Genomic DNA, 16,731 nt, shown 5'->3' with positions numbered 1-16,731 from the left:
AATTGTTTTTCACATAGCTGATATGACTCTATGTATACTATTTTGTATCCTAACTTTTTTATAAGCAGCATTTCGTGAGCATTTCCTTATGGCTCTAAATACTTTTTTGGGGGGGTCATTTTGTGTTTTATTTTTTATTTTGAAAAATTAAAAAACTTTCTTCTACTTTTATTGAGATATAATTGACATAGCACTGTGTAAGTTTAAAGTGTACAGCATAATGATTTAATTTACATACATCGTGAAATGATCATCATAATAAATTTAATGGACATTCATCATCTCATATAGATACAAAATTAAAGAAAGAGAAAAAAATATTTTTCCTCGAGATGAGAACTCTTAGGATTTGCTCTCTTAACAGCTTTCATATATAACATACAGCAGTGTTCATTATATTAATCATGTTGTACATCACATCCCTAGTACTTGTTTATCTTATAACTGGAAGTTTGTACCTTTTGATTGTCTTCATCCAGTTCCCCCTCCCTAAATACCCTCTTAAAAATCAGTTTTTACTGGGTAATGTGTGTACATATTTCTGAAGGCACAGGCTTATAATGAAAAACAGCAGTCCCTCTCCCATCTCCATATTTTACATCCCAGCAGCAATTGTCTATCAAAATCTTTTATCTACTGCTTCTGGAGTTTACCCTCATATTTCTAAATAATATCAGTTTTAGATATTACCTTTTGGTTTCCTATTATGAAAGCTGAGGATTCCATAATAGTTCCCCTCATTCTTCTAATGATCTCATTCTTCTAATATTGTTGTGTCACAATTTTTGTTCTTATTGTAACTATAAATATTGTTACTGATCCAAGAGTTATACTTTGCTTCCCTTTTTGTACAACTATTTTTTTAACCTTGGAACTAATTGCTTCATTTATTGTTTGTTAGTTTTCTCTTATTTACCAATTCTTCCCAGAGACTCCAGCAGATTTATGAAAACCCCCAATGCCATTTTCCGCGTGATCAAATGCATCAGGTAATCCATGAGACCCATTTCCTTCTGGAGTCCTCCCTCCTGGGAGCAACTTCTCCACCCCGGATCCCTTGTTCACCTGTTCCTTCCTGCTACATCCTTCAGATGCTTTCTAGGCCAGCTGCATCTCTGTCTTCAGGGGTATCTCTTCACCATCACCCTGGAAATTCCCTTTACATCTTTCCTGCTAGATCTTGTTTTCTTTTTTCAGTTTCATAGAGTAGCTTCTTGGGAAAAAGTGTACAGAAGTTAGTTGTTTGAAACCTCTTGTGTTGGTTATCTATTGCTTTGTAATAAATTACTCTAAAATTTAGTCGCTTAAAACAATAATCAACATTTATTATTTCGCAGTCTCTATTGTCAGGAATTTGGGAGCAACTTAGTTGGGAGGTTCCGACTCAGGGAATCACATGAAGTTGCAGTGAAGAGGTCAGCCAGGGAAGCAGTTGTCTGAAGGCTTGAGAGGGGGCTGTAGGATCTGCTTCCCAAGTGACTGACTTCCGAGGCTGGCAAGCTGCTGCTGGTTGTTGGTTGGAAGACTTAGTCCCATGGGCCTCTCCACAGGCTGACTGAGGGCCCCCATGACCTGGTGACTGGCTTTTCCCAGAGTGAACGGGTCACGAGAGCAAGACAGAAGTGACAGCGTTTTTAATAACTTGGATTTCTGTCACATCCTGTTCATTAGAGATGAGTCGCTAAGTCCTACCCACATTCAAGGGAGAGGAATTAGACTCTACCTTTTGAAGGGAGACATGTCAAGCATTTATTGAACATGTTTTAAAAACCCTACATCTTTCATGTCCAAAAGCATCTTAACTCACAATTCAGAGTATGGAATTCTAGATGGTAAGTAATCATGTTTCCTCAGAATTTTAAAGGCATTTTTCCATTGTCTTCTAGATCCCAGTATTGCTTGTGAGAAGCCTCTTATTTTGATTCCTGATCCTTTGTACGTGACCTGTTTTCTTCCTGAATACCTATTTTTCTTTATCCTTGGTGCTGTGGAACAGCAAGATGATGTGCCTTGGTGTGTGTCTCTTTTCATTCATTATGAATACTCAAAGAAACCTTTAAATCAGGAAACTCATATCTTTAGTTCTGGGAAGTTTCTTATATTGTTCTTCTCCATTATTTTCTGTTTTCTCTTTTTGAAACTCTTATTGGTTGGCTGCTGGACCTCCAAGATTGATTTGAATTTTCTTATATTTCATTTAATTATTACATATTATATAGATCTTATATATTTTTATTGTGCCTCCCTCCCTCCACCCCTCTCCCTTCATTTTTTAAAAAAATTTATTTATTTTTGGCTGCATTGGATCTTCGTTACTGTGTGCGGGCTTTCTCTAGTTGTGGCGAGTGGGGGCTACTCTTTGTTGCAGCGTGCGGGCTGCTCATTGCGTGTCTTATCTTGTTGCGGAGCACGGGCTCTAGGTGTGCGGGCTTCAGTAGTTGTGGCACGTGAGCTCAGTAGTTGTGGCACATGGGCTTAGTTGCTCCACGGCATGTGGGATCTTCCCAGACCAGGGCTTGAACCGGTGTCCCCTGCATTGGCAGGCAGATTCCTAACCACTGTGCAACCAGGGAAGTCCCTACCCCTCCCTCCCTTCATTCTTACTTTATTCTTTTTTAGAGCATATTCAACTTTCTCATCCACTCCTTTTACTAAATATTTTATTTCTATTATGTATTTAATTTCCAAGAGCACTTATGCCCTCTGATTACTCATTTTTAAATATTTTTTCTAACTCCTGTTCTTTCCTTATGGGTGTAATCGCTTTCCTCTTTGGGTATTAAATGTAGTTGCTTTGAAATTTTTTTCTGTGTCTTGGCTTGTGTCTGTTTCTTCATACTTCTTTTTTGTTTGTCTCTATGTCTTTCATTTCGATGCTTTTCACCAATAACTAGTCACCTTTGGCCATCATTCATATTTAAGAGTGAGTCAATACAATCTGCCTGTGTGCAGAGCTTGTCAGCTGCTGAGCTGTGGAAGTTTTCTTCTCACTGGTGAGCCTACCATGATGAAGAGGGCTTTCTGTCTCTAGGGCTTTTCATGTATTTTCCCCCATCCAGACCCTCCTTCATTTCTTTCTAGATTTGGAAGTATAACTCAAACTTTTCAGAATATTCCCCCTTCTCTCATATTCTTTCTTTATGAAGTGCATGCATGTGTGTAGTGTACATAATGCAGGTCTTGGGGTTCTGTCTCAGTTTAGTCACCACATTCAGAGATTATGGCATGACGTTGTGCCCCTTCCTTTGTTTGATAACTACAAGTGTGGTTTGTTGATTTATTTTGTACATATTTTTGTTTATTTCATTATGTCTTAGGGAAGAGAGAGTTTATGATCTGGGTTCATTTGTAATCTTACTCTAGCAGTTTCTCCCTACTTTTTGAATTCTGAATTTTTGGTGTCTGCAGAGTAGTAGTATGGATGTACAATAATTTATGTAGCCAGTACTCTATTATTGGATTTTACTTTGTTCCTAGTTTTAGGCATTACAAGTTTTGCTGTTGTGAGCATCCTTTTCCATACAGCATTGGTCGAGGTTGTTATTTCCTTAGGATGGAATCTTCAGTGTAATTACTAGATCAAAGGATACAATCAGTAAAGTCCTCAATACTTGTTTCTAAATTACTTTCCAAATTGTTGAGTTGGTTTATATTCTCAGTATCAGTTGGCATTGTTTATTATACTTGAAAAGAATGAAACAACTTTGCCAAGTGAAAAATAATATCACATAATGCACATTTTAATTTGCAGTTGTGTTTTCTGTCTCTCTTTTTGGCCAATTTTGGCAGTGAGTATGGATAGTATTTAGATTTTTCTTACTGATTTATCCATGCTTGTTTAATTCCATCTTATGGTTATTAGGGCTTTGTTATGTTGTAAATATTTTTTTATTGCCTTCCTCTTACTTTTGTTTGCTTTTTAATGTGTTTTTAATTTCTGTGTGCATAGTTTTAAAAAATAACTTGTCCTTCTAATTTTTGTGCTTGGAAGACTTCTTTCACCCCAACATCAAATAAAGAGTCACCATCTTTCCTTTAGTTCTTTTGAAGTTGATTTTTTTTCTTTCTTTCTTTATTTTTTGCGGTACGCGGGCCTCTCACTGTTGTGGCCTCTCCTGCTGCGGAACACAGGCTCCGGACGCGCAGGCTCAGCGGCCATGGCTCACGGGCCCAGCCGCTCCACGGCATGTGGAATCTTCCCAGACCGGGGCACGAACCTGTGTCCCCTGCACTGGCAGGCGGACTCTCAACCACTGCGCCACCAGGGAAGCCCCTCTTTATTTATTTTTTGGCTGCGTCAGGTCTTAGTTGCGGCACACGGGATCTTCATTGAGGCATGCAGGATCTTTTTGTCGTGCTGCGCTGGCTCTTCGTTGCAGCGTACGGGCTTCTCTCGTTGTGGCGGGTGGGTCTTCTCTCTCTAGTTGTGGTGCGCGGATTCCAGAGTGCATGGGCTCTGTAGTTTGTGGCACGTGGGCTCTCTCATCGAGGCACGGGAGCTCAGTCGTTGTGGCCCGTGGGCTTAGTTGCCCCATGGCATGTGGGATAGGGATTGAACCCACGTCCCCTGCATTAGAAGACGGATTCTTTACTCTTGGACTACCAGGGAAGTCCCTTTCCTTTAGTTCTTTTAGATTTCATTTTGTAAATTTAATTCTTTAGTCCATTAATTTTTTTGTATAACATGAGGCAAAGAACCTGAATTTTTCTCTACATAGTTAAACTTATTTTTCTGTTGTCATTTATTGTCATCAGGTTTCCAAATGATTTGAAAAGTCACCTTTTTCATAAAATTTCCCATAACCAATGAGTCTATTTCTTGGCTTTTAAATTCTGTTCTGCTTATTTTTTCATTCCAGTGCATCCCACTTTTAAAAGAAATGATTGTAGCTTTTTAATATGGTTTGCTCTCTGGTAATGCTAGTCTTTGAAAATCTCCGAGGACCACATTCCAGGTTGGGAACTGTGAGGTGCCTAAGTCATGGAACTGCCGAAAGGGAGTTGGTTCTGAACCCAGGCCAGGGGGAGACGAGTACAAACACGGAACCTTGGAGCCACTTTCCTGGGGCTCCCTGGCATTGCCCTGATGAGAAGGAGCATAGGTGTCAGCCTGCGAAAGGGCTCAGTGAGCAGGTTCACTAATAGGTGTGGAGGTTGGAGGGTTGTGAGATTTTGAAGCCAAACATGTAATTATAATTAGTAATACTTTAAAAAAGCTAAGTTACCTATTGACTATAGAAGCCTCTACAGGCACCAAAACAAGGGAGTTTGGATGCCTCTTTCTTTTCTAGGTATCTTTTAGCTGCTTCATTATGACTTTCCTTCTCAGGGAAAGTTGTTGAGGGGTTGGGGATAAGGGAGAGAAGATCAAAGAAATAACAGTGAGGATAGGTTCAAGGCACTTCTATTTGTATACTTTAAAATATACCTATTATATTTTTAGAGATGCCTTCAAAGCTTCAAACATTTTAGTCCCATTGTGGCTTTTTAAAAAAAATTATAAAGAATGATTGGTAGGTTTATTTTAGAATTTCTGCTTGGCCTAGGGCAAATTTATCAATGGAAAGCAAAGAGAATGCAGCAGTTAAACTTCCATATTCTTTTTTTTAATGTTAATTTTTATTTTTACTTAAAAGTGTTTTTTAAATTGAAATATTCTTTTTTTTTTTTTTTTTTTTTTTTTTTTTTGTGGTACACGGGCCTCTCACCGTTGTGGCCTCTCCAGTTGCGGAGCACAGGCTCCGGACGTGCAGGCTCAGTGGCCATGGCTCACAGGCCTAGCCGCTCTGCAGCATGTGGGATCTTCCCGGACAGGGGCACAAACCCGTGTCCCCTGCATCGGCAGGCGGACTCTCAACCACTGCGCCACCAGGGAAGCCCTGAAATATTCTTAAAAGCAAAAGCTTTATCACTCCTGCTTAGCATTCGGAGTCATCTTTGGTTGGAGAATCCGGCTCTATTTATAGCTGTCACACGATCTTGAGTGTGGCCACAGCCTGCTCTCCCTTTTTCTCTGCTACATAACATTTCCCAATTCTTGTAATACAATGTAGATAAGGCTAGAATATCTGTAAGACTTTACCAAAGGCAGAGGGATAAGTAAAAGGAAGTAAGCATAGAGAGTAGCATGTAATGAGGTAATTTTTCATATGAGATCTAGTTTTAGTCTTCTTCAGCTTTGCTTTCTCTCTAGCTCCTGGATTGCTTCAACCTGACAAAAGCCATCTTTTCTCTACCACTCAGGAGAACCTTCAAGCATGTGTAGACTCTAAATTTCAAACCCAAAAGAGAGGACTTCATAACTGACACTGGGAATGCTGAAAATGAGCATGGCTTATGCCATCTACAAGAAATCATAACTAACTGCATTCCAGTGGTCTCTATGAGACAGTCATATCTAGCTATATCTGGCCCAATAGGCTAATATCCTTACTAGAGATAAGCATGTGGTGGGTGGGTGGGAATCTGTCATAGCTTTTTATATAGTAAATCTATATATTATACTGATGTGCATTCTATGGCTTTTAAAATAAGGGATACAGTGGGCTAGAACTAGTAGACCTGGATTCTAGTCTGATTTACTAGTGAACAGTCTTGTCTCTTAGCAAGTGATTTAATCTTTCTGTAGTTTTGTTGAAAGATTTGGATATAATTAATCTGTAATTTTAGGATTTTGACTATAATTGAATTGTTTAAAATAATTGTAAAATTTAGATTTGAATTTTTCTCCTGGTGATATATTAGTCTATTTTAATATGATTCTGCAATATTAACTTGGAATTGTTCTGATGAGAAAAAATGATCCATTTTATAATGATATACTTTATAGGACAAGGTCTCCATTGTGGTACAGGTGGGACCTACTTATATTTAAAAGGGGCCATGGGAGCTTACTATGAGTTTTTTTATAAAGTAAATATTTGCCTCTTTATTTATCACGTATAAATTTAGATGTTCTTAAACAATTTGATTGTATATAGTTTTCCCTATATTTAGATTCTATATTTTCTAGTGTTAGTTTATTCATATATTTGACATTTTATCATTGAAATTTTTAAGTTGAAATTAAAAGTGCCATATGTTAAAATACTTTAAGAGTGAGTTATTTGGTACTCTTAGTTAAGATAGACTGATTTGTTCTTTCTACTTATGTGTGATCTGCTTTTTTTTTTTCAGAGTGAAAAGCTTTTGTTATATGATACAGTGCAGAGTGAACTAGAGGAGAAGATAAGAAGGCTTGAAGAGGACAGGCACAGCATTGATATTACCTCAGGTGAGGGGAATGCTGTGACTGTCATGTTTAAGTGACACTAAACCTTTGGTTTACTGAGGTGTCTCGCTGTATGTAGTCTCCTGTACATATGTTATGTAAATGAAGTGTCCTAATGAGAGAGGAAGGGGCAAGACTGCTAAAGAATTTGTTATGATTGTGATCGTTGCTTTGATTTGGACTCACACTTCAGAAAGACGTAGAAAATGGAGCACATGAAAGGGAACAAAATAGAAGTGAGACAGGAACTATAGGCATAAGATAGTATACTACAAGAATAGTAAGAATATTATTATAACATAGAATAGTATTGGAAGACAGCTGTAGTATATGTTCTTTCCTCTAAGCCTTGAAAGACTGTCATGTGGAAGAAGGAATAAAACCCTTTTCTCTTTGGTCCCACACAAACTAGGACAAATGGATGGACTTTCCAGGGAGGCAGATTTTTGTCTCAGGAAAAGGAAATACTTACTACTCATTAGATCAGTCCAAAGTGAAATGGCTTTTTCAGAGGCACTGTGGAAAGGCTTTCTACACTGGATGGAAGATTTACTGGGTTATCCTATCGTTCTTGCATATGTATTATTTTACTTGTTATAAATTCTATTTCTCTGGTATGGAGTAGGCAGAGTGGACAAGCTGAGCTCTAATGCTGCATTACTTGTAGTTGGGTGACCATGGGTGACAGTTACTTTAGCTTTTCTAAATCAGTCTCCTCCTATAATTGAAGTAATGAGATTATCTGCCTCAGAGGTAGCTTTGAGGATTAGTCGAGACCATTCATACTATGTATATTTAACAAAGTGCCTGATATATATTTATCAGTTATTAGTCACTAAGTGCCAAGTTGAATTTTGCTCTAATAAAAGCAGAGGAAAATTCAAAATATATAACTGCTCATGAAATTATATATAGTCATATATATATGTATAGTATACACATATATACAGTATATAAACATAGACACCAATGAATTTTGCTACTATGAAATTATATAGTCTTTTTTTCCTCCTTTGATCTCTAGAAATCAGCTAATACTTAATTTTTATTTACTTGCTAGAGCTGTGGAACGATGAGCTTCAGTCAAGAAAAAAGAGGAAGGACCCTTTCAGTCCTGACAAAAAGAAGCCAGTTGTGGTTTCAGATATCCTTTTTCAAATTTTCTGGGTTTTTTTGTTTTGTTTTGTTTTAATGTACATTTTTGCATTGTACATATCTTTGTAACTTTTGTTAGTATACATTGTCTTTATTTGCATGATCCTGTAATAAGCAAAAGATGCTTTATAAAACTGATTGAAGGCAGAAGGGTATAGTTTAGATTAAGAGGAGTAGGGAAGGAGTAGAAATTTAGTCACGATCCCAACTGAAAATTAATATGGCTTTGTAGATCACAAGGGCTTTGATATGAAGCAGCTGTTCAGTATGTACCATGATTGCTTAATTCTATGTGTACTTTTTAACATTTTTAATGTCTCTGAAAGTGGAGTGTCTTTAAATTAATATGTGCGTTCAATCTTGGCATTCCCTTTGGTACCCTCCCCTTGCTACTGCCTTTTTCCCCCCACCTCAAACCAGTGATTAGGTTGGTGGTGTATCTTGCTATCTTTGATACCATAGGACTAAGGGAATATGGTTATAACATCTGAAGTACTGGAACATATTTATCCTGGTACTAAGTTTTTTGAAGAATAATTTGAAGTCAGAATTCAGCATGCTGAAGGTTTTTGTCCAGAAGTCATTGTTCCATTCTCTGAAAAACAGAAGTTGGGAAGTATAATTCAAAATGTGAAATTCTTGCAGCTAAATTGACCTTGACTTTTCAACGTCCATATATAGTTTATATGCTACAAGATCTTGATATTCTTGAAGACTGGACAACAATAAGGAAGGTATGATTAAAGAGCAATGGAATGCAAGTATATTTTTTATAGTCTACTTTTTAAGATTCTATGATTTTTCACTAATACATCAAAATATTATTGTAAATATGCATTACTTTGCAACAGTCTCTCTAAGACAGTTAATACTAATACAGATAATAGTGGATTGCAAGAGTTTTAAAAATAAATTTATTTATTTGTTTGTTTGTTTATATTTATTTTTGGCTGCGTTAGGTGCTCGTTGCTGCGTGTGGGCTTTCCCTAGTTATGGCGAGCAGGGGGCTACTCTTTGTTGCAGTGCACGAGCTTCTCACTGTATTGGCTTCTCTTGTTGCGGAGCATGGGCTCTAGGCGCACGGGCTTCAGTAGTTGTGGCATGCGGGCTCAGTAGTTGTGGTGCACGGGCTTAGGTGCTCCGCGGCATGTGGGATCTTCCCAGACCAGGGCTCAAACCTGTGTCCCCTGCATTGGCAGGATTCTTACCACTGAGCCAGCAGGGAAGTCCCTGCAAGAGTATCTTAAGAGATGCATGTCAGCTGTTTGACTGTATTTTCCTGTGATAATGTAATTAATAATTTATGCAAAAGTGCAGAAAAGCGTTTATTTAGGTTACCCCAAAATAATAATAAATTACCATTCTGTGCCTAGTTCTTAGCCTGATAATGGCTCATGGAATACACTCAATAAATATTTGTTGAATAAATGAAAGTGAATATTTGAACCCTTATTATGTCTTGCATCCTGTCTTTAAACATTCAAGCATTATAGGATTTTCTGTGCTTGTTTGAAAGTGGACACTTATTTTCTTATTAAATTTTTCTAAGCTTCTTAGTTGAGAATTTGAGATTATTTTGGATATTGACAACACTTCTAGGAGAAATTGTTATTCTTTTTATATATTCCTATGGTCTTAGACATTACCAATTTATTGAAGCAGCTAAAGATCATATTTCACTGTGTTTGTTATTGAGCTTATCAGTAGTGTTGTATATATTAAATAGAAACTAAAATATACTTTGCCTATGAACTCAGACATCTTTCTTCTTCTTCTTCTTTTTTTCTTAAATTAAGGCAATGGCTACACTGGGTCCACACAGAGTGAAAACAGAACGTAAGTCCTTTAGTCTGAGTTCAGAAATCTTTGCTATGGAGACTTTTTAAGTCAGTCCCCTATCACTGGTTTCATTTCATCAGTGAACACTATCCCCAGAATTATGAGGAATTTTTCTGGAGTCTTTGTCTCATGTAAAAATTTCAAGATTTCTGAATGGAATGTATTTCTTCTTTTAGTGTTTCAACTACATTTCAATTGCTAATAATGGATCAGTAATTTTAAAAGTATGTACTTAGTGTTTTTTATGGGTTCAGTAATTCTATAGGGGAGGTTTTAGGAGTCCGTGGATGGCTTCAGGGAGCCTGTGAATCCTCTGGAATTGTGGGCAAAATTTCTTCTGTGCCTGTGTTTTCTAGGCGAGAGATTAGAGTGCTGGCAGTGGGATTCATCAAGAAAATTTACACACCACTAAGATTTACACATTCTGATATGCCTTAGTAAAATTTATATCAAATTATACTTTCACAATTCTTTGGAAAGTCTGAAATCACTGCCAAAATAGTGATGGGCATTATTGTCTAGGATAACTTTCTTGTTTCTGCCTACTTTTACTATATATGAGGTTTCCTAATCCTAAGAACAATGAAGCTAGAATTTTAAATAAAACATGTTTTAAATACGAAGAGTCATATCCCAACAGATAATCTATAAGAGATCAATTTCTATTTTATATTTAACCCAAGGATTCTTTTAAACATTATATGATGTCAGGAAATTGTTAGCAATATTGTACTAAACTGCTTCCCTTGGGAATTAGGTGGAAGGGTAACTACTTATATTCTGAACGTTTTTGAGTCATGGATTCCTTTAAGAGTCTCACTACACCGTTGAGTGGGTCTCCTCCCCAACCCCTGTATGTTATCTTTAGCATGTGTACTATTTGTTTTCTTCATGGCACTTAACACAATTTGTAATTTTTTATTGATTGTTTACATGTTTACCTGCCTCCTGAGAGAATCGTAAGCTCCACAAAGGTCAGAAACATCTCTCTTTTAGTCGCAGTGCTCAGAAAACATTTGTTGAACGAATGAATGAGTGAATACTTATTGAACACCTTCTATATAGGAGGCACTATTTGAGGTTCTGGGAATACAATTGTGCAACAGATGGACCTCCTAGAACTTCCTTGGGGGGAAGCAGAATAATAATGTATATGTAAATAGATAACTAACAGATACTGACAAATTGTTATAATTGCTATGAAGGAAATATAAAGCTGTGATGAAGATTAACTGAGGAGTGGTTAGAGTGGTTGGGGAAGACCTTTCTGAGGTGGTGACATTTGAATGATGCAGAGGTGTGTATTTCATGGTATGCTTTTGACAGTGTGTTTCTATAAAGAACATTTTTTTTCTCTGCATGAGTTTATCTGGTGAATCTCAAACCATTTCTAGGATTTCAAAATGGAAGTTCTACTTGAGGACATTTCCTTTTTAGAATCAAAGTCCTGGGGAACTCTTGGAATATATATTAAACTTTGCTTTTTTGGAAATGTCAGCTGCAGGGGAGAAAATATGAAAAATATAGTTTTCAGTAGAAATATGACAATTCAGATTTTAAATCTCACTTAAAGTTGGCACTAGTAATTGAGAATATATCTGCTTCTCCTTCTTACACTTGTCTAGTTAATTGATTTATTATATATTATTTAGCTTTATTAAATAGGTATATTTAAAACTGAGTGAATTATATAAAAATGTAAGAAATGAAATTCTCTTGTTTTTATTAGATTTAGGTTTGTTATCTAAGAAATATTTTTAGTGTTTTTTCACATATATGCGTGGGTTGGTGTTAATACTTAATGTTCTACACTTTTCTTCTGACAGTGTCTTATTAATATAACAGTTTTTGAACTAATCCCTTTAGCACCTGTGAAACTGGAAAAACACCTGCACAGTGCTAGATCTGAAGAGGGAAGATTGTATTATGATGGTGAATGGTATATACGTGGACAGACAATATGTATTGACAAAAAAGATGAATGTCCTACAAGGTAAAAAGCCTTTATCATTTCAGTGCTACTCAGTATTAGAGTTTACCACATTGTTGTCAGTAAATATTTGCTGCTTCCGTAGTGCATTCATAATACATTATTAATTCCCTATGGATTCTTTTTTTCTCTTGACATATGATTTGATTAGCATGTTTACACACCAGTATTAACTTTATACACCAGAGTTACATATTAAGTTCATGGACACAAGCATTAACACAAATGGAAATGTTGGAATTATTTAGCCAGGTAAGAGATCCCATTTATTAATTCTTATAATAGATGACTTGCTATGATCCTAATATTATGACCTTTAAACCAGACTGTTATGAATTTGACAGTATGCTTCCACAGTGTGGCTCTATTAATCCGTAACTTTTTGGGGTATATTACAGTATTTTAGATTAAAAATTTGCTTCAATTAGAATGGGAAAGGAATTGAAAATTAACAAAAACTTAGAGTAGTGGGAATTAAAGTATAACTTGAAAACTGAAAATTGCCTTTTAAAAAACTCAATCTGTCTAGGCTTAAATAAAGTTTATATAATTATTTATAGAGCCTTCTAAGTTTTATCTGGTGTGGCCTTTGGAAAATATTATTGCCCATTGCTGCTTTAATTCCTTTAGTAGTTTAGGATTTAACTCTCAGAGTAGTAACCTTCTACAGTAAGAAACTATCTTTTTCTAGGCATCAGTAGTAAATAAAGTGTTTGCGTTTAGTATAGAATACTCATTTCAGGAGCAGTGTGTAGTAACTTTTCTCATAGAAGCTCATTGAGCTAATTAATTACTAGGTTATACATGATACCCATGGATTCTTTGCTTTATCTTATTGCTTTTGAGACATTTAACTACTACTACTTAGCATAAATGTGGTTAAAAAGGAGATGAAATAGCATAAAAGAGGATTAAACACATATATTTTTAGAAAGATTTCTATGTAAAGATTAGTAGTGTTAAAAAAAATCTGTACAAGTACCACAGATGCTTGACACTGGGAATTAAGTTTGGCATTTGAAAGATTTCCTCCTGCCAAGGCTGATATGAGTTGGAGGTGTAATACTACATAAGGAGTCGTGTTAGCTCCACTTTTTCTTCTTTTGGAGGTGGGGTGGGAATAGAGTTAGGGACAATGTGCTTTTAATAGTTCTAGTAGTAAGTTTTACCAACTCTATTAAGAAAAGAAAGGAGATTATCTATTAAGTGTTGCTGAATGTGATATTTTTGACCGCATGCCCTGCTGATAGCATTCTGGTAAATAACAGTTACATACCTGAATCTACTCTTATAGTCCAGCTATTTTGGTTTTATAGTTTATGCTCTAAAATGAGTGGAGAAGGCATATTGTAATTCATTCATTCATATTTTTTTTTCTTTTTAGTGCTGTAATTACAACAATTAACCATGATGAAGTTTGGTTTAAGAGGCCTGATGGAAGCAAATCTAAGCTTTACATTTCACAGCTACAGAAAGGAAAATATTCAATTAAACATTCGTAATCATGATTTAAGTGTTATCTAAATCTACCTTATTAGTGTTACCAAGTATGATGTGCCATGGGAATAAAAAAAATGTATTCAGTAACTTAATATTCTCATCGAATCATGAGAGACTGTGCATTTGTAGGTAGTACTCTAAGTAGACCTCATGTTGATATGTTATTGAAAGAGACAGTGATAAAAGGTTAATCATTATCATTACATTTATTTGCCTTTTTGGCCCAGTGACCAATAGGTATATATGGTAGGGGTTTCTTACTAAACTTTTTTCTTTGGTTTTTATGTAAATCTGTCTTACCTTTAGTGAACTATGTTAGCAATGGCTACATTTATCTGCAGTTTTCTTGATTTTCAGTGTCTTTGTCACTGATCATGTATTTGTAAATAAGCCCGATAAAATGTTTCCTATAAATGGTTTGTAGTAGTACATTTGTGTTAAATCAGAATTGAAATTTAAACATATATACCTGAGTATGTATAGATGGCATCATCAGCTTATTTAGAACTGATGGCCTTACTTTGCAATCTTGTTTTACCCGAAATTAAGCTATTGGGTTTGAAAGCTAAAAGGAGCACTTTTGTAGACTAGCAGCTTTCTTTCTCCTTTTCCTTGATTGTATGGAGGTGACCTATTTTTACAAATTATACTTTATGTTGATTAGTAAAATTAGTGTCAAGTAATAACATGCTTCTACCTGTATTTCTTGTGAACCTTTAGAGGGCAGGTATATATGCCTGGTATTTATGATGCAGTATGTAAGTGGTGGACAGTAACTGACAGTATTGTGGTGCTTGCTGTACATGTCTGATCTTTTGAAACAGATTTTTAGTAAGCATTTTCCAGAGGTAAAACTAGGTTCGTATCCTAATTTTATTCCTAGGGCAAAATAGACAGGGATGATCTCCTTGAATCTATTCCCAAATTAATATTTTTATCTTTGGTGTTTCTACACTTTACGGCCACTTGGTGCAATTTAGAAAGTATTGGCCTCTCTTCCCCTAGTCACATTCAAAATTAACTTCTAAAACCTCAGGAACAGTACAGGGAATTGAAACCCTCAATATGGCAGCACAATTGGCTGTAGTATATATTAGGGTACAACCAAATCAGGTATTCCTGGTGGTCTTGTGCACTTTAATTTCTGTTACATTGAGAGTTAAGAGGATGAGGAAGAGATCTCCTTATTAACACTTAGGGCAGGAATATCTGCATTTTTCCATTTGTTTTCTCGCTATTTTACCTCTGCAAACATCTTCCTGTGCAGATCACTACTCACAGTTGCCAAATGTTAAAATATTTGACTTCTGAAATTCATTATCAGCAGTTATGTACGTTGTTCTGTTTCTAATTAACTTTAGCAAATGTACATAATGTCATAATCTGATAGTATTTGACAGTACTTACGTATACAATGTTTCATAAGCATTTTTAATAATATTTGGATTTTTAAATTTAGTATATAATAAAAAGATGTGTTTGCGTGTCATTCGTAGTGTCTTGAATGACTTGTGCACTTTTATTATTTATAACCTGTCTACTTCTAAGAAGGATTTAAGGCAATTTACATGAATAGATATGGAGTGTTGGAGTGTTGAACAAATGTTTCTGCTTCCCTAAACCACGATTCAACCTCTATTGGGGTATATTTAGATATTTAAGGCAGCTAAGTTATATTTAATTTAAATATATACATATATGTTCTACTTTAATAAAAATGTACTGTGTAAGTTCTGAAATTTTAAGTAGAAAGTCTTTATTTTAAAAACTGACTATGATTTAGTACATTTACTTTCAGAACTTCAATGTTTATATCATATGTAACTATTCCATGATATTGATACTGATTCAGGTAAGTGTATGCTTGTCTATGATTGAAATACTATAAAATATATTTCGTTGTTGGCAATTTGCCATTTGACTTCTGGTCAAAAACAGTCTAGTTTAGGGGAACTGTTAGAATCTGCAAAATGTGATCTAGCAGCTGCTGGTACTTTGTTTATGATCAGACTCTGTCTTAGTATCAATATATGGACTTTAACTGTCACAGCTTCCAGGATTTCATGTTTGGTCTGTCCCTTCTCGACATTTCCCATTAAAAGAACCTAATCATCAGTAATCCAATTCATCACTAATAATTATTAGCAAACACTAATGTACATTCCTCATTCTGTCCCTTCTTCTCACTGGACGCTGAGTACTTTTCATTGCAAACTTCTTCACGTAAAAGTTGTTTTGATATGTGTGTTGTTACTCAGAACTCAAACACCACTGACAGAACCATGTACAATCTTAAATACTTGGTAATTATTTAAAAAGAAGACCGGGGACGTTGGTTATTTCTGATTTTGTTTTTGGATCCAGTAAGTCCAGTACACTAAAACTGAACTAAAATGATTTGATAAGGAAAATGGTTGTAGGATGAATGAATACACTAGTTAGGATTTATGTAGTCTCTTGCCAAGTTGGAATATAAATGATTTTAATTGCTAAATGTAAGGAAATGTAAAATATTTTCCAAAGAACACAAAAACTCAGAATGGGGTTAGGGAAAATGTATGTTCCTTATATTGTCTTCATGGATGAACTACAGGAAGTGTGCCTGATATGTCAGGTGGGATTAATTGAGGCGGTTTCCCTCATTGGTCACTGTGGCTCAGAGTCTTGCCCCTTACTTCATAGGCTCAGAAACTTAAACTGTATTCATATGCCCTGTTGTGGGCTGAATTGTGTCTCCCCCCACCCCTCCAATTCATATTCTGAAACCATCACACCCATTACCTCAGAATGTGACTGTATTTGGAGATGGGGCATTTAAAGAGATGATTAAGTTAAAATGGGTGTTAGGTTGGGCCCTCATCCAGTCTGACTGATGTCCTTATAAAAGGAAATTTGGACACAGAGAAATTTGGACAGCAGATACGTGAACACAGAGGAAAGACCATGTGAAGACAGTGAGAAGTCCACCACCTGCAAG

The 16,731-nt window shown here is 35.9% G+C and overlaps 1 protein-coding gene across 1 annotated transcript in view; it reads left to right on the top strand.

Moving 5' to 3' along the window:
• Window positions 1-15,174, top strand: part of BRMS1L (BRMS1 like transcriptional repressor) — a 45,999-nt gene extending 30,825 nt beyond the window's left edge. Inside the window, exons 5-10 of the mRNA XM_060098165.1 lie at window positions 7,177-7,273; window positions 8,331-8,414; window positions 9,095-9,159; window positions 10,222-10,261; window positions 12,131-12,257; window positions 13,639-15,174. Coding sequence (XP_059954148.1) covers window positions 7,177-7,273; window positions 8,331-8,414; window positions 9,095-9,159; window positions 10,222-10,261; window positions 12,131-12,257; window positions 13,639-13,756 — 531 coding nt within the window. The 3' untranslated portion in view covers window positions 13,757-15,174. The remainder of the gene's footprint in view (window positions 1-7,176; window positions 7,274-8,330; window positions 8,415-9,094; window positions 9,160-10,221; window positions 10,262-12,130; window positions 12,258-13,638) is intronic.
• The last annotated feature ends 1,557 nt before the right edge of the window (window positions 15,175-16,731 follow it).

The sequence above is a fragment of the Mesoplodon densirostris genome, chromosome 4 (genome assembly GCF_025265405.1).
Source record: "Mesoplodon densirostris isolate mMesDen1 chromosome 4, mMesDen1 primary haplotype, whole genome shotgun sequence".
Lineage (NCBI taxonomy): Eukaryota > Metazoa > Chordata > Mammalia > Artiodactyla > Ziphiidae > Mesoplodon > Mesoplodon densirostris.
The sequence above is the reverse complement of the archived record's forward strand: the minus strand, read 5'-3'. Positions and strand labels throughout refer to the sequence as shown.